This window comes from Mobula hypostoma, chromosome 8 (genome assembly GCF_963921235.1).
Source record: "Mobula hypostoma chromosome 8, sMobHyp1.1, whole genome shotgun sequence".
In the NCBI taxonomy this organism is placed as follows: Eukaryota; Metazoa; Chordata; class Chondrichthyes; order Myliobatiformes; family Myliobatidae; genus Mobula; species Mobula hypostoma.
The window spans coordinates 20,558,521-20,585,160 of NC_086104.1; the positions used below are offsets into that span (position 1 = coordinate 20,558,521).

The 26,640-nt window shown below is 42.1% G+C and overlaps 1 protein-coding gene across 2 annotated transcripts in view; it reads right to left on the minus strand.

The window, feature by feature from the left end:
• The window catches only part of ttc27 (tetratricopeptide repeat domain 27), a 299,781-nt gene that overhangs the window by 216,360 nt on the left and 56,781 nt on the right, over positions 1-26,640 (minus strand). For both annotated transcript variants that reach the window (XR_010018883.1, XM_063055545.1), the window contains exons 6-8: positions 22,764-22,928; positions 18,403-18,536; positions 4,692-4,804 (exon numbers count right to left, since the gene is read on the minus strand). Coding sequence is in view for 1 of the 2 variants with exons in the window: in XM_063055545.1 (XP_062911615.1) it covers positions 4,692-4,804; positions 18,403-18,536; positions 22,764-22,928 (412 nt within the window). In the remaining variant the exon portion in view is untranslated. The remainder of the gene's footprint in view (positions 1-4,691; positions 4,805-18,402; positions 18,537-22,763; positions 22,929-26,640) is intronic.

The following is a 26,640-nucleotide window of genomic DNA, read 5'->3' on the forward strand; positions in this document are numbered from 1 at the left end:
ATTTGAAATTGAACATTAGCAGACACAAATGTAGACCTAATGAAACAAATTGTAAATGTAGGCTACACAACTGCACCTAATTTTTATTAGCCTACTTCCAGCAATCAAACTCAGACAATGAACACAGTTAACCTCTAACCTTTACTGAAGTGATCACATTTACAATAATAGGATAGTCAGAAAATAAATGAATCACAATATTATGACACTCAATATTTCATAATGCATTTTGCTTACATGTCGCAGTGCATCAAACAGTGTCACTCATTTCTCACTTGCTGCTTCCAGACACCTGACATCTCTTGGCTTTAACCAGCCTGTCAACATCAGGGACCAGTTTCTGGGCAGTTGTGATTTTCATAATGTCATTTAGATGTCTTGTGTGTCAGCTGCGAGCGCAGTTTGGATTTGTTAATGTTCATTATGGAGAACGCCTACTCACAGAGATATGTTGTCCTGAACATGCAAAGGATCTTTGAGCTAGGTTGCTCCGGGATAGTTGTATCTCCCACAGGCCTAATTTAATTTCAAAGGCACGAATGCTGTCGTGGTATTCCATAACAAGTTTGTTGCGGCCTTGCATGTTAACGTTAAGCACATTTAAGTGCTCTGTTATATCCACCAAAAATGCAAGATCATGAAGCTAGTCTGGGTCATCCAACTCTGCCACTGGCTTCCCTTTCTCGTTCATGAATAGTCCAATTTCTGCAAGTAATTGAAAAAAACATTTGAGCACAACCCCTCTGGTCAACCAGTGGATTTCAGTGTGGTAGGGTAGGCCGTGTCCAATATTACTTTCGGACAAAAGAGTGTCAAATTGCCGATGGTTGAGTCCCTTGGCTCTAATAAAATTAACCGTTTTGATTACCACATCGATGACATTGTCCATTTTCAGGCTCCTGCTACATAATGCCTCTTAGTGTGTAATACAATGAAAATTCCAGAATTCCTGCTCCAGATTCTATGTCTGAACTTTCTCTCTGAGTTTCACAACAACACCTGCCTTTTTCCCCACCATGGACGGTGCGCCATCTGTTGTCACGCTGACAGCGTGGCTCCAGTCTGTCCAAGGCCTCGACGGGCTGGAGAAAACGTCATTCGCCATTGTGGTGTTTGTCATGGGCACCATCTCCACAAACTCCTCGGTGATGGTCAAAGATGCATCAACACCACGAATAAATATTCCCAACTGAGCTACATCAGTCACGTCAGTGCTCTCATCAATTGCAATAGAGAAGGCATGAAATGACTTTACTTTGTCTTTTAGTTGACTGTTCAAATCTCCTGCAAGGTCCCCGTTCTCTCTGCCACAGTATTTCTTGACAAGCTGATATTACCAAAAGCCTGTCTCTTCTCAGGGCACACCAGCTCAGCCGCCGTCAGCATGCATGCTTTGATGAATTCCCCTCTGAGTATGGCTTCAACGCAGCAGCTATTTTGTTGGCAATAATATAGCTGGCCTTGACAGCTCCATCATGAGTCTCTCGACTTTTGGTGAACACTGATTGCTGTTTTTTCAGAGCTGCTTTAAGCTAGTTTACCTTTTGCGTTCTGAGTCATCCTGCGTACTTGTCATATTTTTCTCCGTGTGACGTCTCATAGTGTCGTTTGATATTGTACTCTTTTGCCACAGCCACTTGTTGCGAGCATATCAGACACACAGGTTTGCCGTTGACCTCACAGAAGAAAAAATGATCTTTCCAATTATCGTTGAATATCTGACCTTCGATGTCAACTTTTCTTTTCTTGGAAAGCATTTTGAACCACAACAGCAAACAGTCTCAGCCTTGCTACAGGTGTTACTTACCTGAGTACTCTGCGTGTTTTTACTGTGTGTGATGACGTAAGTAGGGCCCTAGTGGTCTTCAGTGCAGGGTGGTAGGTGCTAATGCACAGCGGGTGGTTAACTGCAGCGGATTGTTTTCTAAGTACACACAACAAGCTGCTGGTGTAGCAGCCGGCACAGACAGCGAGGGAGAAAGAGCGGCTGCCGTACAGATACATAATAAATGGTCATGAATATATATTTTTTTCCCACAAATCATCCTGCGGGCCAGGAGTTTGACACCCCTGAGTTACATCATCCTGTTAAGCTACTGAAGCTTAGAACAGTAAAAATGTATTAATTTGTCAACATAAGAGCTTTGGTGGCGAAGACAACATTCATTGCCTGAATGCTACCTGCCCTTGAGAAGATGGTAGCATTTTATTCAAGTGCACTGTCAGGTAGTGATACTCCGACAATCCTTTTGAATAAGGAAGTCAGGGATTCGGATCCAGTGACAATGAAGAAACTAGAGTGTTGTTGAAGTTGTTCTCATCCAGATAAATCAGAAGTATTCCATCATCAATCTAGACCTTTGTCTTGTATATAGTAGAAAGACTTCAGATTATTTAGCAAATGAGTTAGGTGCTTCTGATACCCATATTCCAACTTAGTCTTGTAGTCACAATATTTAGGTAGCTGGTTAATCTTCTGGTTAATGACTCCCAGTTTATTGATGATGGAGGAATCAGTAATGTAATGTCATTAAATGCCATTGGAAGATGGCTAGGCTCTCTCGTGTTATACCTGGTCAGTGCTTTACAATTTTGTGGCATGACTGTTACTTGCCATTTCCCAGCCCTGATGAGTTGGAGAGGATTGCTTCATTTACTGAGCAGTTGCAGATGAAAACAAACATTGTGCAACCATTAGCAAACAGCCCTCGATTCTGTTTTTATTATGGGATGGATGTCTTTAATCCAGCAGCTGAAGATAACTGGGCCTAAGACACCACCCTAAGGAATTCCAGCAGTGATGTGCTGGGCCTGGGAGTCGCAACTCCAATAACAGCAGTATCTTCCTTTGCCCCGTGCATGACTCCAGTCAGATGTTTTCCCTTTAACACCCACTATGCTTAACCTTACTCGGACTCTTTGACAACCACATTCAACAAAATGCTGCTGTAATATAAAAGGCAGTGACCTGCAGCTCAGCCCTAAAATTCATCTCTTTGGTTCAACGTCTGGATCAAATCTGTGATGAGATTTAGAAGTAAAATCCAGATTGGGCATCGGTAAGCAGATTACTGTACAGTAACTGCTGGTTAATACCATCAATGACACTTTGCGTCATTTCACTGATGTCTGGAAGTGGGCAAATCAGGGCTGAGAAATGACAAGAAACAGTCATGCCACAAAATTGTAAAGCAATGGCCATATACATCATGAAAGAGTAATTAGTTGGGCTGTTCTTGTCCAACTTTTTGCATGATCATACCAAGGAAATTTTTCATGTTCTTGGTTAGATGCCAGTGCTTTAATTGCGCTCGAGATGTGCAGCTAGTTCTGGAGAATAACTGCAATATTACAGGTGGCACATTGTCCAATCCCATAGCCTTTGCTATATCCTGAACTTTCAGCCACTCATTGGCATGAGAATGAAGTGAATCAAACTAAATGTGGACTGGCTTCTGTGAAAGAAGCTGAGAAAGATCATACAACTTAGTACGCCTGGCTCAACATGGATGCATAGCCTTGAGATTTGCCTTCAGCATCGTCTGATTGGCATCCACAGTTGTTAAGAATGGGGGCTTTCTTCGCAACCTCCTATCCTTCCTCACAACCTCCCTCCCCACCACCCCATTTGCAGTTTGTCCACCACCATTCCCAACAGGATACAGCAGGACTACAGAGCTACGATCTGATCTGTTAGAACACTTCGCTCTATCCAGTTGCTACAGTTGGGCACACAAGGTACCATCAAATTTTAAGGTACACTTCATGCTGCTCCTGGTATGCCTTTCTGCACTCTTCATTGAACCAATTCGAGTCGATTGCAGTGGTAGCCAGCATCTTATAGCTGCCAAATCCATTTAGCACTACTGCAGTGCCACACAACATGATGGATGGCACCTCCGAGGGAAAGTACCTTTCTCCAGAAGGACAGTACGGAGGTCAATTAAGTTTATCCCCCCTGATGTTTTGATCACTACCTGAAGATCCAGTCTGGCAGTTAACATCCTCATCACCTGGCCAACTCAATGGTAATGCTATTGGCCTAACTTTGTTGAACCACTACCTTTGAGTCAACAAATCTGTGGAGGTATGGGTGTCCTACCTTCGGTGTCACAGCTACTTTTAGAGGGTCTCGGCCCAAAACGTTGACTGTACCTCTTCCTAGAGATGCTGCCTGGCCTGCTGCGTTCACCAGCAACTTTTATGTGGAGTCCTGACGAAGGGTCTCGGCACGAAATGTCCATTGTACCTCTTCCTAGAGATGCTGCCTGGCCTGCTGTGTTCACCAGCAACTTTTATGTGGGTTGCTTGAAATTCCAGCATCTGCAGATTTCCTCGCGTTAACTTGGAGGAACACTGATTTACCAGCTGTGGGAGGACAATAAAGTAAAAGTCCCACTTTATTGTCATAAAGTGGGAATTTTGCTTTTTTGTCATATGCACAGGTGGTAAAGATCTATTGTGGAACTACAATGGAATACAGTAGATGATAATTAGAAGATTCCTTGCCCACACTTGACCTGAAGCCACCAGACTTTGTGAGGTGTGGAGTCAATGTTGTGAATTCTCAATGCTTTCTCCTACCATCTGTTACCACTGTGTTGCCCCTCGGCAATTCAGCGAGTTCTCGGCGTGAATAGAAGAGAAACTTAAGAGGAATATCAGTTATCTACTAATGCCAAAATGCTTACCAGATACCCAGGATTACAGCAAGCTCCTCTGCACACAGGTCGAGTGCCTTATGTTCCTTAGGATCTACCAGTTCAATTGAATTCAGCAAAGTATCATCACTCAGCTCAAGGTTCTGTTGACAATTGAAGGAAAATATCATAGCAAGTTTATTGGTGTTGGTTTCTTATTGTCACATGTACCTAGACAGTGAAAAGATTTGTCTTGCATACGGATTATACAGATCAAATCATTTCACAGTACATTGATCTAGAATAAGGTAAAACAATCGCAATGCAGAATAAACTGTAAAAGCTACAAAAATATGCAGTGCAGGTAAATGATAAGGTGCAAGATCACAACGAGATGGATTATAAGGCCAAGGAGTTAATTTTATTGTACAAGAGGTGAGTTCAAGACTGATCCACTTTATGTACAGTATACTAATTGAATTATTTATCTATTTAATATGATTATCAAAGTATACTTATAGCCCTGACAACTTATGTCACTGATTCTATTTCTCCCTCTCTCTTGGCTAAAACTTAACCAAACCTGTCCTAAATATGGTGTAATATATTGAACCATATGTGTAACATCATCATATCCACCAACTTCCAGGATCAGAGTGAATCAAAATGTTGCTTCACTCTGGCCCTACCTCAGCTCCAAAAGTCATCTATCCCTGTTAGTGGATTAACTGGATCCACTTTGCTTCCAGCCTCTCTCTCCATTCCTTCTATCTTTAAACTTGAGGTCATCTAAAACTGCTGCACATGTTCCATTTAGCCATTACCCTTATATTTGCTCACTTTGCTTTGTCCAACAATGCTTCAATTTCCTCCAGATCTAGTACCCTTGGATGTGTCTGGCTTCTTGGGCATTCTCAAGCTTAACTGATCTTTTACCAGGTAAGTCTGGTATCTTGTCCCTCTCTACAACTTTCCTCCCTCTATCAGGGCATGAAGGGATACTGGGAGAAGGCAGGAGATTGGGACCGAGAGGAAAACTGGATCAGCCATGATGAAATGGCGGAGCAGACTCAATGGGCCAAAGGGCCTAATTCTGCTCCTATATCTTATGGTCTCCCTTAAGATACCTGCTGAACCGTGTCTTCGCCCACCTGGACAAGCCAGCGAGCACTGTGAGGGTCATGTTTTTTGACTTCTCCAGTGCGTTCAACACCATCTGCCCTGCTCTGCTGGGGGAGAAGCTGACAGCGATGCAGGTGGATGCTTCCCTGGTGTCATGGATTCTTGATTACCTGACTGGCAGACCACAGTACGTGTGCTTGCAACACTGTATGTCCGACAGAGTGATCAGCAGCACTGGGGCTCCACAGGGGACTGTCTTGTCTCCCTTTCTCTTCACCATTTACACCTCCGACTTCAACTACTGCACAGAGTCTTGTCATCTTCAGAAGTTTTCGGATGACTCTGCCATAGTTGGATGCTTCAGCAAGAGAGATGAGGCTGAGTACAGGGCTACGGTAGGAAACTTTGTCACATGGTGTGAGCAGAATTATCTGCAGCTTAATGTGAAAAAGACTAAGGAGCTGGCGGTAGACCTGAGGAGAGCTAAGGTACCAGTGACCTCTGTTTCCATCCAGGGGGTCAGGGTGGACATGGTGGAGGATTACAAATGCCTGGGGATTGGGGATACGAATCGACAATAAACTGGGCTGGTCAAAGAACACTGAGGCTGTCTACAAGAAGGGTCAGAGCCGTCTCTATTTCCTGAGGAGACTGAGGTCCCTTAACATCTGCCGGACGATGTTGAGGATGTTGTACGAGTCTGTGGTGGCCAGTGCTATCATGTTTGCTGTTGTGTGCTGCGGCAGCAGGCTGAGGGTAGCAGACAGCAATGGAGTCAACAAACTCATTCATAAGGCCAGTGATGTTGTGGGGATGGAACTGGACCCTCTCACAGTGGTGTCTGAAAAGAGGATGCTGAATAAGTTGCATGCCATCTTGGTCAATGTCTCCCATCCACTACATAATGTACTGGTTGGGCACAGGAGTACATTCAGCCAGAGACTCATTCCACCGAGATGCAGCACAGAGCGTCATAGGAAGTCATTCCTGCCTGTGGCCATCAAACTTTACAACTCCTCCCTTGGAGGGTCAGACACCCTGAGGCAATAGGCTGTGTCCTGGACTTATTTCATAATTTACTGGCATAATTTACATATTACTATTTAACTATTTATGGTTCTATTACTATTTATTATTTATGGTGCAACTGTAACAAAAACCAATTTCCCCCCGGATCAATAAAGTATGACTATGACTATACTCACTGAAATCTAGCTTCTGAACAAAACTTTTAATGAACTCTGTCAGCTACATGGCTCAAATTTTGTTCACTGACTCTGGGGATACACTTTGTTTTTGTTGCTCTCTTTTCAGCCTTTCTCCCCTTTTATATCGATGCAGTTACAAAGAAGGTACAACAGCAGCTATATTTTGTCATGAGTTTGAGGAGGTTTGGTACGTCACCAAAGACATTTGCATTTTCTACAGATGTACCATGGAGAGCATTCTAATTGGCTGCATCACTGTCTGGTATGGTGGGGGGGGGGCGCGGCAGGGTACTGCACAGGATCATAAGACCATAAAATATAGGAGCAGAAATAGGCCATTCGGCCCATCAAGTCTGCTCTGCCATTCAATCATGGGCTGATCATCAGTGGGAACATGCTTCCTGCCTCCAGTGTGTCCAATCCCTTAATAATCTTATATGTTTCAATCAAATCCCCTCTCCACCTTCTAAATTCCAGAGTATACAAGCTCAGTCACTCCAATCTTTCGACATATGACAGTCCCGCCACCCCGGGAATTAACCTCGCGAACCTACGCTGCACTTCCTCAATAGCAAGAATGTCCTTCCTCAAATTTGGAGACCAGAACTGCACACAATACTCCAGGTGTGGTCTCACAAGGGCCCTGTACAGCTGCAGAAGGACCTCTTTGCTCCTGTACTCAATTTCCCTTGTTATGAAGGCCAGCATGCCATTAGCTTTCTTCACTGCCTGCTGTACTTGCATGCTTGCTTTCAGTGACTGATGTACAAGAACACCTAGATCTCGTTGTACTTCCCCTTTTCCTAACTTGACTCCATTTAGATAATAATCTGCCTTCCTGTTCTTACCACCAAAGTGGATAACCTCACATTTATCCACATTAAACTGCATCTGCCATACATCCGCCCACTCACCCAGCCTGTCCAAGTCACCCTGCATTCTCATAACATCCTCCTCACATTTCACACTGCCACCCAGCTTTGTGTCATCTGCAAATTTGCTAACGTTGCCTTCATCTAAATCATTAATGTATATTGTAAACAGCTGCAGTCGCAGCACTGAACCCTGCGGTACCCCACTGGTCACCGCCTGCCATCCCGAAAGGGACCCATTAATCGTTACTCTTTGTTTCCTGTCAGCCAGCCAATTTTCAATCTATGTCAGTACTCTGTTCCCAATACCATGTGCCCGAATTTTGCCCACTAATCTCCTATGTTCTATGACTTCATCCAAGGCTTTCTGAAAGTCCAGGTACACTACATCCACTGGCTCTCCCTTGTCCATTTCCATAGTTACATCCTCAAAAAATTCCAGAAGATTAGTCAAGCATGTTTGCCCCTTCGTAAATCCATGCTGACTCGGACTGATCCTGTTACTGCTATCCAAATGTGTCGTAATTTCATCTTTTATAATTGACTCCAGCACCTTTCCCACCACCGACGTCAGGCTAACCGGTCTATAATTCCCTGTTTTCTCTCCCTCCTTTCTTGAAAAGTGGGACAACATTAGCCATCCTTCAATCCACAGGAACTGATCCTGAATCTATGGAACATTCATATTCCACAGATTTACCACCCTCTGACTAAAGTTATTTCTCCACATCTTTGTTCTAAATGGATGTCCTTTAATCCTGAAGTCGTGCCCTCTTGTCCTAGATTCTCCTAGCATGGGAAGTAACTTTGCCATATCTAATCTGTTTAGGCCTCTTAACATTCGGAATGTTTCTCTGATATCCCCCCCCCCATTCTTCTGAACTCCAGGGAATACAGCCCAAGAGCTGCCAGATGTTCCTCATACGGTAACCCTTTCATTCCTGGATCAAAATAAGCTACAGAAAGTTGTAAATTCAGCCAGCCCCATCATGGACACTAACCACCCCAGCATCCAGGACATCTTCAAAGAGTGATGCCTCAAAAAGAAAGCATCCATCATTAAGAACCCTCATCACCCAGGACATGCGCTCTTCTCATTGCTACCATCAGGAAGGAGGTACAGGAGCCTGAAGGCACACACTCAACAATTTAGCAGCAGCTTCTTCCCCTCTGCCTTCAGATTTCTGAATATATTTATTTCTGTTACTGTGAATAGTTAAGTGAGTAGAAGATGAACTCATCTCCAAAAGTCATGAAGTTAAAGATGAAACATTCTTTTCAACATTTTAAGCAAGATTAGTGTATTATTTTTGTTTTGTACAATTCTAGAGTGGAAAAAAAGGAAAGGAGCACCATGCAAAAGTTTGGGCACCCCAAGAGATTTGAGGTCTCAGATAACTAGCAAAGCGTTTTCAGGTAGCCACTTCCTCAGTTCGTAATGTAATTAAGAAATGGCAGTTAACGGGAATGGTGGAGGTCAAGTTGAGGTCCGGAAGACCAAGAGAACTTTCCGAGAGAATTGCTTGTAGGATTGCTAGGAAGGCAAATCAAAACCCCCGTCTGACTGCAAAAACCTTCAGGAAGATTTAGCTGACTCTGGAGTGGTGGTGCACTGTTCTACTGTGCAGCGACACCTGCACAAATATGACCTTCATGGAAGAGTTCTGTAGACTGATGAAGTTAAAATAGAACTTTTTGGTCGCAATGAGCAAAGGTATGTTTGGAGAAAAAAGCGTGCAGAATTTCATGAAAAGAACCTCTCTCCAACCGATAAGCACGGGGGCGGATCAATCATGCTTTGGGCTTATGTTGCAGCTAGTGGCACGGGGAACATTTCACTGGGAGAGGAAAGAATGAATTCAATTAAATACCAGCAAATTCTGGAAGCAAACATCACACCGTCTGTAAAAAGCTGAATATGAAAAGAGGATGGCTTCTACAACAGGATAATGATCCTAAACCCACCTCAAAATCCACAAGGGACTACCTCAAGAGGCGCAAGCTGAAGGTTTTGTCATGGTCCTCACAGTCCCCTGAACTAAACATCATCGAAAATCTGTGGATAGACTTCAAAAGAGCAGTGCATGCAAACGACGGCCCAAGAATCTCACAGAAGTAGAAGCCTTTTGCAAGGAAGAATGGGTGAAAATCCCTCAAACAAGAATTGAAAGACTCTTAGCTGGCTACAGAAAGTGTTTACAAGCTATGATACTAGCCAAAGGGGGTGTTACTAAGTACTGCCATGCAGGGTGCCCAAACTTTTGCTTCGGGCCTTTTTCCCTTTTTGTTATTTTGAAACTGTAAAAGATGGAAATATAAAAGTAATCTGGCTTAAAATATTAAAGAAATGTGTCATCTTTAACTTTATGCCTTTTGTCATCTTTTACTCTTTTAGTTATTCACAGTAACAGAAATTTTGACCGGGGGTGCCCAAACTTCTGCATGCCACTATATATAAAACATGTGTATAGACACACACACTTACTGTAATTCACAGTTTTTATTATGTATTGCATATCACCGCTGCCACGAAGTTAACAAATTTCACAACATAAGCCGATGATACTAAACCTGATTCTGATTCATTTGCAGTTTACTCTTTAATGCCCCATTCTTTCCAAGGGACAATATTTTTTCTATTGCTATCCTATGTTGGTTTTGTTGTGAACTGCACTTCTACCAGTTGGGTTACTCGATGCTCCTATCGACCTTCTGGGAAAGAATACTCTGTTATCATAATTCACATTGACTGCGCTTCAATTATTAACCAGGATTATAAATGTGGTTTTTCTTCTAACTCTGGTTTAGTTCCCTTATTCTGGAGTACTTGAAACCAAACTGACATTTTAAAAATAAGATTGTCAAAACTCCATAAAGTTGTAAAAAATACCCAAAGCTCAATGACATGAAAATCAAATCCTTGACGCCAAGGTAAAATCTACCTTGGCGCCTTTTGTCCTAAATTTCACTCCTACTCACGTCAATGGTACTCTGTTTAATGATCGTCTCTGAATGTAAATTCCAGACATTTTACATGAAATAGATTTTTCTTTAAATATCAGGAACTGGTGCAGAGCCCCTGGCTGCACTCCAGCGATCACACATCATGCAAGGCTAAAGGGACAATCAATTCCTGATGTCCAACGATTTAAAGAGTGACTGGGCTAGAAACAAAAAGCCAATTGTTTACTCCCCATAAATTATAGTGCCCTCCCAGTGTGTGCCGATCTCTGGTTTCAGAGATGGCTATAAACAGCATGTATTATTACATTAAGTTAAATTGACCACAACAGTATCAGCATCAGCGCCTTTAGTAGGTGTAAATGTTCATTATGTGCCGAAATCAGGCCTGAATGAATCTCAGACAGGTCCCAATGAAAGGCAACAACTACTGGAATAATTACCCTTCCATTCCCAAAACATTATAACATTAGCATAAGAACCTGGTGGTTTTGCCATTATCCGTTTGACCAGTCAAGTACTTGCCAACAATCAGGGAAGTGGAGGCGACTATCGAGTAGTGTGTAAAACTTCACAGCCTGTGCCGTGGTCTGGTGTTTGGTGACTAAACTAGGCCTCTCCTAGGCTATCTGGGATGAGACGCTTACGCGGACATACAGCAGAACTAATAGAACAGCACAATTCCCAGCGCACAAGAACCATCCCCTACACGGAGAGGAGATGTACTCCCCCAGTGAATCCTCAATAACGCAAAACAAGTCACCTATCCTCATTCCTGATCAGTCCAAACCCTGCTCAACAGCACAGAGTGGAGGGAAGGCAGAATGCTAGAATATCTAAGATGTTTCAAATACTCCAATTTTGGGTAAGACTTCAAATGATCTGGCTATCCAGAAACAGCATAAAAGAACAGGTAAACATCTTTATATTGCTTAAGTTTATTTTCTTATTTTCATAATCAGATATGTCAAAATATAATCAGTTTTGGAGTCAGACAGCATGGACAATGGCCCTTCAGCCCAACATTTTAATGCCAACTGAGATACCCATTTGCCCCTATCCCTCTATTCCTTTCCATGTTCCTAATCAAATCTGCTTTAACCAATTGTATCTGCCTCTACCAACTCTTCTGGCAGCTTGTTCTATATACCCATCATCTTGTGTGAAAAATGCTCTTCAGATCTCCTTTAAGTATTTCCATTCCCGGCCTATCCGATCTGCCTGTATAACTGAGGCCTCTCCATTCTCGGTGAATTTCTTCTGCACTCTTTCTAACACTACCACATCGTTTCTGCAGTGTGATGACCGGATGATAGCTTCTTCCCCTCTGCCATCTGATTCCTAAACGGACATTGAATCTTTGGATACTACCTCATTTTTTAAAAATATCCAGTATTTCTGTTTTTGCACTTGTTTAAATCTATTCAATACACACAATTAACTTGTTTATTATTATTATTTTATTTATTATTGTTTTTTTTCTTTCTCTGCTAGATTATGTATTGCGTTGAACTGCTGCTGCTAAATTAACGAATTTAACGTCACATGCCGGTGATAATAAAACTGATTCTGATTCCTGATTCTGAGGAACGCACACAATGTCTCAACTGTAACTTTACCAGTATGTGAGAGTGCTATGGAAGACCCCACCAAGAACCAGAGATAATTGATAAATCTGTTAGAAAAGCTGCCGATCGCTCTGCTTCATTTATGTTAATCCAAACAATAACCAGGAGGAGTGAACAGCAGAAAATGCATACTGAGAGGATTACTAATACAAACTAAATTCCAATGTGTTGGTATTCCAGTGGAATAAAGGAAATTACAGTGGCATAAGAGGGGAACTGGTCAAGGTTAACTGGAAAGGGACATTGGCGGGAAGGACAGCAGGGCAGCAATGGCTGGAGTTTCTGCAAAAAATGAGGGAGGTGCAAGACAGATACATTACAAATAAGAAATTTTTGAAGGGATGAAGGACACTACCATGACTGACAAGTGAAGTCAGAGCCAAAGTAAAAGCGAAAGAGCGGGTATAGAATGAAGCCAAAGCTAGTGGGAAGATTGAGGATTGGGAAGCTTTTGAAAACTTGCAGAAGGAAACTAGGAAGGCCATTAGGAAGGAAAAGATGAATTATGAAAGGAAGCTGGCGACTAATATCAATGAAGATCCTAAAAGGTTTTTTAAGTATATAAGGGGTAAAAGAGAATTGAGGGTAGGTATAGGACCAATAGAAAATGACACTGAAGATATTGTAATGAGAGACACAGAGACGGCAGAGGAACTGAATGCGTATTTTGCAACAGTCTTCACAGTGGAAGACAGTATACTGGACATTCAAGAGTGTCAGGGAAGTGAAGTATGTGCAGTGAAAATTACAACTGAGAAGGTGCTCAGGAAGCTTAATGGTCTGAGGGTGGATAAATCTCCTAGATCTGATGGAATGCATCCTCAGGTTCTGAAGGAAGTAGCTGGAGCGATTGCGGAGGCGTTAACGATCATCTTTCAAGAATCAACAGATTTTGGCATTGTACTGGATGACTGGAAAATTGCAAATGTTACTCTGCTACTTAAGACGGGTGGGAGGCTGCAGAAAGGAAACTATGGACCTGTTAGCCTGACATCAGTGGATGGGAACTTGTTGGAATTGATTGTTAGGGATGACATTACAGAATACCTGGAGGCACATGACAAGATAGGCCAAAGACAGCATGGTTTCCTGAAAGGAAAAACCTGCCTGACTAACCTACCGCAATTCTTTGAGGAAATTACAAGCAGGGTAGACAAAGGAGATGTAGTAGATGTGGTGTATTTGAATTTTCAGAAGGCCTTTGACAAGGTGCCGCACATGAGGCTGCTGAGCAAGATAAGACCCCGTGGAATTACAGGGGAGTTACTTGCATGGGTGGAGCATTGGCTAATCGGCAGAAAACAGAGAGTGGGAATAAAGGGATCCTATTCTGGCTGGTTGCTGGTTACCAGTGGAGTTCCACAGGGGTCGGTGTTGGGACCAATGCTTTTTACAATGAATGTCAATGATTTGGACTATGGGATTAATGGACTTGCGGCTAAAATTGCCAATGATACAAAGATAGGTGGAGGAGCGGGTAGCGCTGAGGAAACAGAGAGCCTGCAGAGAGAGTTAGATAGTTTAGGGGAATGGGCAAAGTGGCGGCAAATGAAATACAATGTTGGAAAGTGTATGGTCATGCACTTTGGTGGATGAAATAAATGGGCAGACTATTACTTAGAAGAGGAGAGAATTCAAAATGCAGAGATGCAAAGGGACTTGGGAGTTCTTGTGCAGGATACCCTAAAGGTTAACCTCCAGGTTGAGTCAGTGGTGAAGAAGGCGAATGCGATGTTGGCAGTCATTTCTAGAGGTATAGAATACAAGAGCAGGGATGTGATGTTGAGGCTCTATAAGGCACTTGTGAGACCACACTTGGAGTATTGTGTGTAGTTTCGGTTTCCTTATTTTAGATAAACTGACATTGGAGAAGGTTCAGAGAAGATTCACGAGAATGATTCTAGGAATGTAAGGATTACCTTATGAGGAATGTCTGGCAGCTCTTGGGCTGTATTCCCTGGAGTTCAGGAGAATGAGGAGGGATCTCACAGAAAATTCTGAATGTTAAAAGGCCTGAACAGATTGGATATGGAAAAGTTATTTCCCATGGTAGGGGAGTCTAGGACAAAAGGGCACGACTTCAGGATTGAAGAACATCCATTTAGAACAGAGATGCAGAGAAATTACTTTAGTCATAGGATGGTAAATCTGTGGAATTTGTTGCCACGAGTGGCTGTGGAGGCCAAGTCACTGGATGCATTTAAGGTAGACATAGACAGGTTCTTGATTAGCCAGGGCATCAATGGGTATGGGGAGAAGGCAGGGGAGTGGGGATGACTGGAAGAATTGTATCAGCCCATGATTGAATGGCGAAGCAGACTCGATGGGCCGAATGGCCAGCTTCTGTTCTTATGGTTTCATAGGATGTACAGTATACCCATGTGTATAACATCATCTCAGCAAAGCATAACAACACTTACATATATTTCTCCAGCTCTGTGATAAATCCAAATATTTATTTATTTATTGAGATGCAGTGCAGAATACGCCCCCCGACTGTTGGAGTTGCACTGCCCAGCAGTACCTGATTTAACCCCAGACTAATCACGGGACAATTTACAATGGCCAATTAACATACCAACCAGTACATTTTTGGACTGTGGATAGAAACTACAGCACGTGGAGGAAACCCACTATAAAGCATTATACTAACCACTACGCTACTGTGCCGCACAGATTTAACTAGTCTTACAATAATAACAGTGAATAGGCATTCACAGAATGCGGACAAGCTCCCCCAAATTGCTTTGTGGGATAACGAGGCAGGGAAGGGGAAGAAATTAATAAATGTAGAATCAAAGCAGGGTACTGAACAGATCAAAGTTACATCACTAAGTATACATACACTGAATTATTGAGGGCATGGGATGCCAGGAAGCACAAGATACATTGCAAAGAAAAGTTCCACAACAACAACACAGATCTGCTAAGTGGATGCTCCAGCAGCTTTATGAAACTTCAAGGGTCCCAGAGAGAACAAAATGTTGTGATTGAGAGCATCAGATAAGCAACCACTTGCAGTAACCAAAGGCTTTCAAGCACATTAGCATGTGCATACAGTACTGTGCAGAAGTCTTAGGCACATATATAGAGCTAGGGTGCCTAAGACTTTTGCATAGTATTGATTTTATGTATTGCACTGTTCTACTACCACACACAAAAAAAACAAATTTTATGACATATGTGAGTGATGATAGACCTGATTCTGATATGGGTCTCTATCATCGACTGAGAGTGGGAAGGGGGGCAGGGAGAGGGGAATCACGGTTGTGAAAAGGAGAAGGGAGAGGGAAGTGAGCAGGAAGCACCAGAGAGGCATTCTGTAAAGATCAATAAACCAATTGTTCAGAATCAAATGACCTTGCCTGGTATCAGGGCTGGGCAGGTCTACACCTGCACCACGTCCCACCCTAGCACTTCTCCTCTGCCACCTGTCCCACGCCCTTCCCATTGTGTTCCACCCTCACCATTCCAAACACAGTTTGCTCCTGCCAGATTTACAAACTCGCTCTCTGCTCCACATTGGCAAATCCAGTCTTCGGCATCCTAGCTATATGTATGTGCCTAAGACTTTTGCACAGTACTATATGTGACCCAAAGGCATTTCAGGGAGAGTGGTGTTGGTGCAGGCGGATGACTTAACTGGGCGTTCATGGGAAAAATAATCTCTTTGGAATACTGCAAGAGGATCAAAGAGGAAAAAGTGTCCAAAGTGATATTAAACTGATGATGTCAGAAATGAAAGAGGAGGATTCTTTGAAATGAGTCTGGTGTGATAGAATTGTGGATGTAGGAGTAAACGGGAATGAGATAAAAGTCACTGCCCATCTCAGAGGTTCAGTTAATGACCAATATCATAAGACCGTAAGATTTAGGAGCAGAATTAGGCCATTCAACCCACTGAGTCTGCTCCATCATTCCATCATGGCTGATTTCCTATCCCTCTCAACCCCATTCTCCTGTTCTCCCCGTAACCTTTGACACCCCTGCTAATCAAGAGCCTATTAACTCCGTTGAAAATATACCCAATGACTTGGCCTTTACAGTTGTCTGTGGCAATGATTCCAGATTCACCACTCTCTGGCTAAAGAAATTCCTCCTCATCTCTTGTTCTAAAGGGACATGTACTGTGAGGCTGTGTACTTTGGTCCTAAACTCCCCCACTACAGAAAACATCCTCTCCACATCCACTCTATCCAGGCCTTTGTATATTCATTTGGTTTCAATGAAATCTCCACCCGCCCCCCCCCACCAATTGTTCTACACTCCAGCAAGTAAAGGCCCAGAGCCCTCAAAGGTTCCTTATACATTAACCCTTTCATTCTCGTGAACCTCCTCTGGACCCTCTCTAATGTCAGCACATCTTTTTGATATGGGCCAAAAATTGCTCATAATACCAACTGTGGTCTGACCAAAGCCTTATACAGCCTCAGTATTATATCCTTACCTTATATTCTCATCCCCTCGAAATGAATACTAACATTGCATTTGCTTTCCTTACTACTGACATAACCTGCAAGTTAACCTTTAGGGAATCCTGCACTAGGACTCCCAAGTCTCCTTGCACCTCTAATTTCTGAATTCGCTCCACATTTAAAATAGCTTGCAACTTCATTCCTTCTATCCAAGTGCACGACAATATATTTCCCTATGCTGTACTCCATCTGCCATTTCTATACCCATTCTCCTAATCTGTCTAAGTCCTTCTGCAGACTCCCTGTTTCCTCAATACTATCTGCCCCTCCAGCTATCTTTGTATCGTCTGCAAACTTGGCCACATTACATGTCTCACAGCTATCTTGATTCAATAAAGAATTCAACAATTTCAGATACCAAATTTTTCCAGTTTACGTCAAAATTAGTCAGTGTTGCTGAAAGAACATCCCCTGCCGTGTTAACTGATTTTCTTCTCTCCCTAGGTGCATCCAGCACTCTCTTGTATTTCAGATTTCCGACAATTACTTCTGATTCCTTCCAGTTAGGTTACCACTCCCATGCCACCACCATGAAATTAAAAGGACCCCAATTAAAATCACAGTGATATTCTTGTGACTGATTTAGACACACAAATCTCATTTTTGTGCACTTTAAATGCCTATTCACCACTACTTCATATTTATATATCCAATGCAGCCAGAGAATCCCCTGAAAGCTTTGACCTACAATACCGTGCAAACGTCTTGGGCACATATATATAGCTAGTGTGCCTAAGACTTTTGCACAGTAATATATATTATGTCTTTCCAGTTACGAAATAACACTTAATACTACTGAGCTAATACAAAAGCTAAATACTCTTATTTCTGTTCCCCATCCATCTTCCTATTTTAACCACTATACCATACTGTGTAAAAGTCATAGGCGCCCTAGCTATATATATGTGCCTAAGACTTTTGCACAGTACTGTACCTCCACTATGTTTTTTGCAGAGCCAGTGAACCTATGCTTGGCTGGTTCCCTTCTCTCATTTATATGCTGTTCCTTGGCATCATCCACAAGAAAATAGAATCAGATCTGACAAGCATCAACATAAAGCGCCACATATCATCATGTCCCACACCTTGAAAACCACGCTGTTAGATTGTTCTGACTGATCCTTCAGCTGCTTGTGCTAATTTCTCATTTTGACACAGAATCTTACATCAATGAATCAGACCATTCAGCCCTACTTGTCCAGGCCAGCCAACACGCTCAACTGGGCCCATTTGCCTACGTTTGGCTGTCAATACCCTCTAAACCTTTCCTTGCAATTTGGTATGAATTTTGTGTCTGATTATGTTCCTACATTTGCTGCATTGTAAAAATGTCTATTGCTTTGCAGCTGGAGGGCATTGTCTGTTCCTACAAATCCCTTACAGAAATTCATTCTGACAAACTTTAAGTTAAACATGATCACAAGTTCATTATAAACGTTGGCTGTGAATCTAAGGAATGCTGCTTTTCAAGTGGGAGTTACCCATTTGGCAGTTACCTTGGGCAAATTTTCCAAAGGTGTTGGTGGTAGCATAAGATCTGTTTGATGGAGGACATCACCTTCCCGCTGGACATCCAGCATAAGCTGAGCCAAATATTTTTCCTGGAATCGAGTCCGCTTCCCCAAAGTACCTGAAAGAAAAGCAAGTCTGATTTTACATTCAGTGTTGGCCATAAACGACTGGCAGCCTTTCAGCAACTTTCCTGTGAGGGGAAAAAAAACTAATCTTATTTACTGAGTAAAAAAATTGATCTTAAGTTTTATAAGAAGAAATGAACTGCAGAGCTCCATGTGTTTCAAAGATGTTAAAATGGATTGTGCTATTCTGATTACGTTAAAGAATGTACTGCACATTTCTTATTATTGTTACCATCAAGCTCATGGTTATGACAAAGTGAAAGCAAAAGTGGCGGGAACAGTGTCAGAGCATCTAGCTCCTAACATTCAAAATTACTGAAGCTTCAGAATGTATGAAGCTTAGCCTTTAGTTAAACTAAATTAAATAGTTCAGTGGCGAGTGATGAGGCTTGTTGGGAGCAACACAAGGCAAACCTAAAAAAAGATGAGGGTGATGCCAGCCTGATGAAGAAGCAAGACAGCGTGCTAAATGGCAAAAACAACAAACACTAGACAGAACGAAGCAATCACACAAACTGCAGAAGAGAGAGAAATTCTGAAATCTGAGTACATTAAGAGGGCAATTAAATAGCTAACTGAAGGAGGCGGCTCCAGGTACATCCCCATCCACAGCCATAGTGAAGACCAAGGTTAAAGAAAAGACTCCTATCGGTTTCCTCTTGTGATGCCTAACATCACAGAAGCCAGTCTTCAACAAATTCAATTCACTTCAAGTGGCATCAAGATATGGCTGAGGGCACTGGATGCCGCAAGTTCTATTGAAGCCGTCAACAGACCAGCTGTGGCACTGAAAACCTATGCTCCAGAATTAGTGTGTGTCTATTCCCTGCTGTGGCAGAACAGCTACAACACCTACAGCTACACAATTGTACAGAAAACTGACCAGGTATATTCTGTACACAGAAAAACAATTGAGTTAATCACTACCCAATCAGTTTATTTACAATCACCACCAAGGTGGCAGAACTGCCAATGGAAATGTTATCAAGCAGCATGTACACACTATTCATCTATTCACTGATGTCAGTGGTTTCGCCAGAACGTCCATGATTGACTGCAGACCTCAGCACCCTTGGTTCAAACAACTCAATTCAAGAGCGCAAACACGAGGAAATCTGCAGAAGGTGGAAATTCAAGCAACACACACAAAATGCTGGTGGAACGCAGCATCTATAGGAAGAGGTACAGTCGACGTTTCCGGCTGAGATGATGGTTCTTTACATCAAGGCAGCATGTGATGTCAAAGCACTCTGATAGAACTGAGTTAAAGAGCTACATCTCATACAAAGGAAGATGGCTATCATCCTTGAATGTCAGTCACCCCTGCCCCGGTTCATCCTGTTGGTGTTAGACGGGACAGTACTAAGTCCAGTCATTTTCAGCGGCTTTATTGATAACATTCCTTCTATTACGAGCTCTGAGTTGAGGGTGTATGTGAAGATCATTGAATTCTCCCCAACTACTCCTCAGCAAATGAAGTAGCAGCCCATGCCTGTGTGCCTCAAGACCTAGACAACAACCCGGCATGGTCTGGTAAGTGCCAAGTAACATCTGTACCACAAAAGTACCAGATACTGGCCCATCTCCAACAAGAGTGAGCCTACCACCTACCCTTGACATTTAATAGCGTTACCATCTTTGAATTCCCTAACATCAATATTCTAGGAGCCACTATAAACCAGAAACTCAGCTGCATCTGCTGCATAAATATTGTGGCTACAAAAAGCAAGTGAGGATGATATCCGTTGTGAGTAGTTCACCTTCTGACATGCCAAGTCTTTTCCACAATCTATAAGGCACAAGTCAGGACTATTTAACACTTGCCTGGATGACCAACAGGCAGCACCAACAACATTCAAGAAGCTCAACATCATCCAGGACAGCAGCCCATCGACTGTCCTCAATATTCGTCACCTTCACCCCAGTATGCAGCATTACAATATGCACTGTAGTTACTTGCTCAAGGCCATTTCAACAATAGCCTCCAAACAGACAACCTCCACCACCAGGAAGCACAAGAGCAACAAATAGATGGGGTCATCACAACTTGGTGAGTTCACCTCCAAATCACACATCATCTTGACATCAGAAAACATGGCCAGTCCTAAATCTTGGAACACCCTACCCAGCAAACCTGTGGGAATAACTGCATCAGTTGAAGGAAGAAGCTCACCATCACCTTCACAACAGGGATTAGGATGTACTATACATGCAGATATGTAGCACCCTGAGGTGCTAGATGGGAGTGATGGATTGCACTTGGGTGCCAAAGGAAACAGTGACATTCAACACCCCGGGGTGCCAGGCAGAAATTGGCATACAGATCCAGGGTTTCCAGACAGGGTGGTGAATAGCATGCAGGGTGAAAGCCTAACGTGGGGAAGGAGGAATCATTGATTGCTCTAATTCAATGGTGCACAACTTGTCAAAAAGATGAATGTGCTTTCGCCTAAAGCACCCTCAGTAACCACTACTTACGTGCAAGTCTCTAAGAAGAGTAAAACCAGGATGAATAGCCAGGGCAAGGTTTGATAGATTGGTTTATTATTGTCAGAAGTACCGAAGTACAGTGAAAAATCTGTCTTGCATACCGTTCATAAAGATCAATTTAGTTCAACGGAGCGCAGAATGAAGTGTTATAGTTATAAAGTGCACTGCAATAAGACAATAAAGTGCGAAGTCATAATGAGGTAGACCATAAGGTCAAGGGTCCGTTTTATTGTATAGTGGGATAAAAGCTATCCTTGAGCCTGATGGTCCACGCTTCCCAGCTTTTTGAATCTTCTTCCCGATGGGAGAGGGTAAAGGAAAGAATACCTGGAACGGGTGAGGTCTTTGAGTATGCTGACTGCTTTACTCCCAGCAGTGAGAAGTTCAACAGAGTTCTAAAGAATCTTAATTCCAATTTATCTGTGTTAATTCTTTAAAAGAGCTCTTTGAAATTCCAGTTAGTATCAGTGCCCAGTAAGACTATGTTCAAATATTAACCTATGACACATCTGGACATGGTCCATATGTCTGGAACTTGTTAAGGACTCAAACTCGTACCCAGAAGATCATTTAGGGCCTAACATGGTCTTTCACCTACCTGCCTCCTTCCCCTCACCCCCAGGATCAGTCTCAGTAACCAAGATAGACGAGTGGGAATTGAATTCTGCCTCTAGTCTGCAGCCAATGTTCCGATTAGTCTTCATGCACATCTATCCTGGGATAAAGGGGAACTGTTGGCAACCTTACAATGAGACAGCCATAAAGATGAGGACCTGCAGGGTGAGGCTAGACATACCCATCCCAGTATGTTGTTCACCATGGCTACAATAGCAGACAACGGAAGTCAGAAAGCCACTTGTGGTCGGAATTTAACAATTGCAAAATCAGGGATTCTGCCAAAAGTTGGAAGCTTCCCATCCCTGCCTTTTATTTCCAACAGTACCCACTTTAGCAATATAACCATATGATCAGTAAGGCTGAACTAAAACAAAATATGTTAAGAATAATTAGGAGAATAGGGCATATTAGATAGTTCTAAAATAAAAAGGGGATTAAAATACATGGAGGCACAAAGATGTACTTTGAATTAATTCTATTGTGAAACTATGGCAAACTTTAAGAGAAACAAAGTTACTCTTGCCATCAGATTACCACCTCTAACTTTTAATGAATGTGGTCCATTAGAAAGAAGTCTACACGGCAGGGAGAATAAAACAGGGTGGATTAGTGTAGCTACTGGCTAGATACCTTCCAGTTACTCAACATTGATCTGGCTGATGTTTCACTTCTTAAACTACCTAGAGCTTCTCTTACTGAGGGTTATAAAATTATCAAAGGCATACTCTTGACTTTGTACCCTCTAACAGTTGTTCTCTCTTGTGCAAATTTAATTTATTCATTTAAAGATACAGACCGGAACACTAATGAATAACAGTGCCCAGCAACCCAGCGAAAGAGCTCAGCAGTCAGCTCCACACCATTCTCTTGTACTGACATATTCCTAAACTCTCTTAACATCCAAAACTTTCTTCATCTCTGCCTTGAACAAACTCCAGTCACATTGAGTAGATTATTCCAGTTTAACTGCTCGCTCAGTCGACAAATTTCTTCTCATCTTAATCCAGAATGTTGCACCTTAATTTGTGACACGGCCTCAGCTAGATTTGTACCTCTGCAGTCAATTTGTTACATCATGGAATGAAAGTGTAAAGTGTGAGAGAGTGACCTACCTGTCATTTTGGTGGAAAGCTTTGCCATTTTCTGGGCTGCAGTGAAATTCTCCTTGGCCCTTATGTAATCGTAGTAGTAGAGCAAAGCATACCCACATTCCAGATGGAACTGGATAGCTAAATTTTGACATTCCCCAGAGCTGAAAAAGGCCTTGTTTGACTGCACTGTAAATATATTGAAGACATAACAATTGTAAGTAGACTCTGGCACAGTAAGAGGCTTTAGATAATTCACTGGATTAATCAGAATGCTTACTTTATTTTACAATATATTAATATAACATAATAAAATGGACATAACAGAACAAGATTTAGCACCACTTATCCACGCATGAAGTGTAGATAACTATAAGATTAATCAAAGTAATATGCATTAAGGAAAGTTTTAAAGGAGGAAAAAGTAGATTTAGAAAAGTTTAGAAAGGAAACTTCAGAACTTGGAGCTTAACAACCTGCAGCTTCAATTAAGTTAGGTTATTGGTGAGACTTGGCATGTTCAATAGCGGGACTACTTAGATTGTTAAAACATTATGTCACATAAAGGAAGAAGCATGAATTGTTCAACTTATCAAGTATGGCTTCCCATTTCCTTTAGTACCCTTATAGCCCACTTATGCAATTATTTGTAACTACAAGGCTTCCAAATTATGGCACGGTTCTGTTTCTGTGAACTTTTTGTAACTCAGATAGTACATAAGTCAGAAATGAGGATGCCAGCTGCTTTCCCAGGCGGCACAAAATGGCTGCAACCCTGCAGCATCCTACCAGTCTCCCAAACATTAATAATACATATTAATACATTAATATGTATTAATATACCACTGAGGTACAACACTGGGTGGCACGGGAGGTCGTTCCTGCCTGTGGCCATCGAACTTGCAGCTCCTCCCGTGGAGGGTCAGACACCCTGAGCCAATAGACTGGTCCTGGACTTATTTTCCATCTGGCATAGTTTGCATTTTGTTGTTTGATTGTTTGTGGATTTTGTATTGCTATATTTATGCTCTATTCTTGGTTGGTGCGGCTGTATCGAACCCCAATTTCCCTCGGGATCAATAAAGTATATCTATCTATCTATCTATCTATGTCAGGGCCATGCACAAGTCAGGCATTTGTAACCTGCACAAGACCTGTATTGAGTTTCTTTTCAATGTTGTGCATTAGATGTTTTTTTGACCAGTCATGGCAATCCATTCATAATCTAACACTATTTTGTGGAAAAAATTTTTCTGATTTATTTTTAAACTTTCTTAGTTCAGACTTAAAGAGAATGTTCCTTTGTTCTGGATTTCTCCGCTTGAGATAGGTCTTTCCTTATCCATCCCATTCATTAATTTTATTGTTTATACAAACGTACATACGCATGTAAAATAGAGTAGTTACTGCAAAGTTAGCTGTTCAATTATTTGGAATATAAATAAAATAAAATGAATCCAATATTTGCTAAAGGGCTCATAACTAAACAAATTATTCTGCTCAACACTTTGCAAAATAAAGTCCAAGACCAGGACACTTTCAACCCAGCTTTTAAACATCATGCTCACGAGAGCACAGAATTGTCAAGAATCCAACACTAATCATTATCAGTTGCGGCAATCCATATGAAGAATATATAGGTCATTAAAGCAGCGCTAGAGATTTTCACACAATGGCAACCGGGAGAGTCACGGTCAGGAATGTTGCACAGAGGTTTTGTTCTTTCAGTTGCTTACTTAGACGCCAACTGGAATGATATTCTGAAAGAACAGAACCAAATATTTATAAGTGGTTTACCCAGGTGCCTAGTACGTTTTTTGGCATTAGATATAGTTCAAACCAGACCTTCACAATCAAACCTTTTTCTGGATTTCCAATTTACATTTTTCACACCAGCACTCCACATGCTATATGACCTACTTTTAATGCATTCTTCCAAACCAAAATAACTCTGTCCTAGAGCACTTAACACCCTTCTCAAATATTCTGCTATCAATATAACAGTCCATAATATTCTCACATCAGAATCAAAAGATCATAGGTTCAAATCCCACTCTGGAGATGATTACAAGACCCAAGCTGACATCCTCACTGCTAGCACTAATAAAGCAATGTACTGCCCAAGGTCTTGTCTTTCAAGTTGCACTTTCAAACTAAGGTTCTGCTTACTCTTTCAAGTACACAGAAAGTTCCATTGGCATAGGTTTGGCAAACAACAAGGGAATTATTCCTGGAGTTCTGGACCCATCATTGTGGACTTCAGGCATGCTAAGAGCCACACCCACATTCCCATCTATATCAACATCAACGGAGCTGTAGTGAAACGTGTATCAAGCTTCAAATTCCTTGGTGTCCACATTTCCGAGGATCTCACCTGGTCCTTGAACTCCTCCATCCTGATCAAAAAGGCACAACAGCGCTTTTATTTCTTGCAGAGCATCAAGAAAGCTCACCTCTGTCCCAGGACACTGACGGATTTTTACCGATGTACCATTGAGAGCATACTCACCAACTGCATCTCAGTGTGGTCTGGCAATTGTCCCGTATTGGACCGCAAAGCACTCCAGCGTGTGGTGATAACTGCCCAGCGGATTATTGGCACCAAATTGCCCTCCACTGAGAACATCTACCATAAACGCTGCCTGGGCAGGGCAAAAAGCATTATCAAGGATGCATCTCACCCTAACCATGGACTTTTTCACTCTCCTCCCATCTGGTAGGCGTTACAGGAGCCTCCGCTCCCGCACCAGCAGGCACAGGAAGAGCTTATTCCCTGAGGCTGTGACCCTGCTGAATCTCACATCATAGTGCTAAACAGTATTGTACCCATATTGTACTGTCTCAGTACTTTTATATTTGTGTGCTGTAGCACTTAATTTTTATTCGCAGTTATTTTGTAAATAACACTATTCTTTGCATTTCTGGTTGGATGCTAACTGCATTTCATTGGCTTTGTGTCTGTACTCGGCACAATGACAATAAAGTTGAATCTAATCTAATCTAATCTAAATGAAATTGCAAAGAAAGCACATCAGTGCCTCCATTTCCTTAGGAGTCTGTGGAGATTCGGCATGACATCAAAAACTTTCACAAACTTCCATTGATGTGTCGTGGACAGTGTATTGACTGGCAGCATCACGGCCTGGTATGGGAACACCAATACCATCGAATGGAAAATCCTACAAAAGGTAGTGGATTCAGCCCAGTACATCACAGGTAAAGCCCTCCCAAGCACTGAGCACATTTACATGAAACACTGTCACAGGAAGGGAGCATCCATCATCAAAGATCCTCACCACCCAGACGATGCTCTTTTCTCACTGCTGCCATCAGGTAGAAGGTACAAGAACCTCAGGACTTGCACCATCAGGTTCAAGAACAGTTACTACCCCTCAACCATCAGGCTCCTGAACAAAAGGGGATAACTACACTCATCTATGTTCCCACATCTATGTCGCTCAATGTTCCCACAACCAATGATCTCACTTTAAGGAATCTTTATCTTGTTATTTCACGTTCTCATTATTTATTGTTATTTATTTAGAGTTGCATTTGCACAGTTTGTTGTCTTCTATGCTCTACTTGATCTTTCATTGATCCTGTTATAGATACTATTTTACAGCATTGCTGAGTACGCTCACAGGAAAAAAATCTCAGGGTTGTATGTGGTCACAAATACTGTATGCACCCTGACAATAAAATTAACTTTGAACTTTAATATTTATCCCTCAGCTTATCTGGTCATCACCATACTTGCTGTGCACAAACTGGCCATCATTTCCCATCACTGAAACAAGTGACTGCATTTCAACACTGGAACCTTAAAGTATCATGGTTGTGAGAGACCTGTGTAAGTTCTAGTCCTTTCCTTAAATTAAAGAGTATCAGTGCAAAAACACAC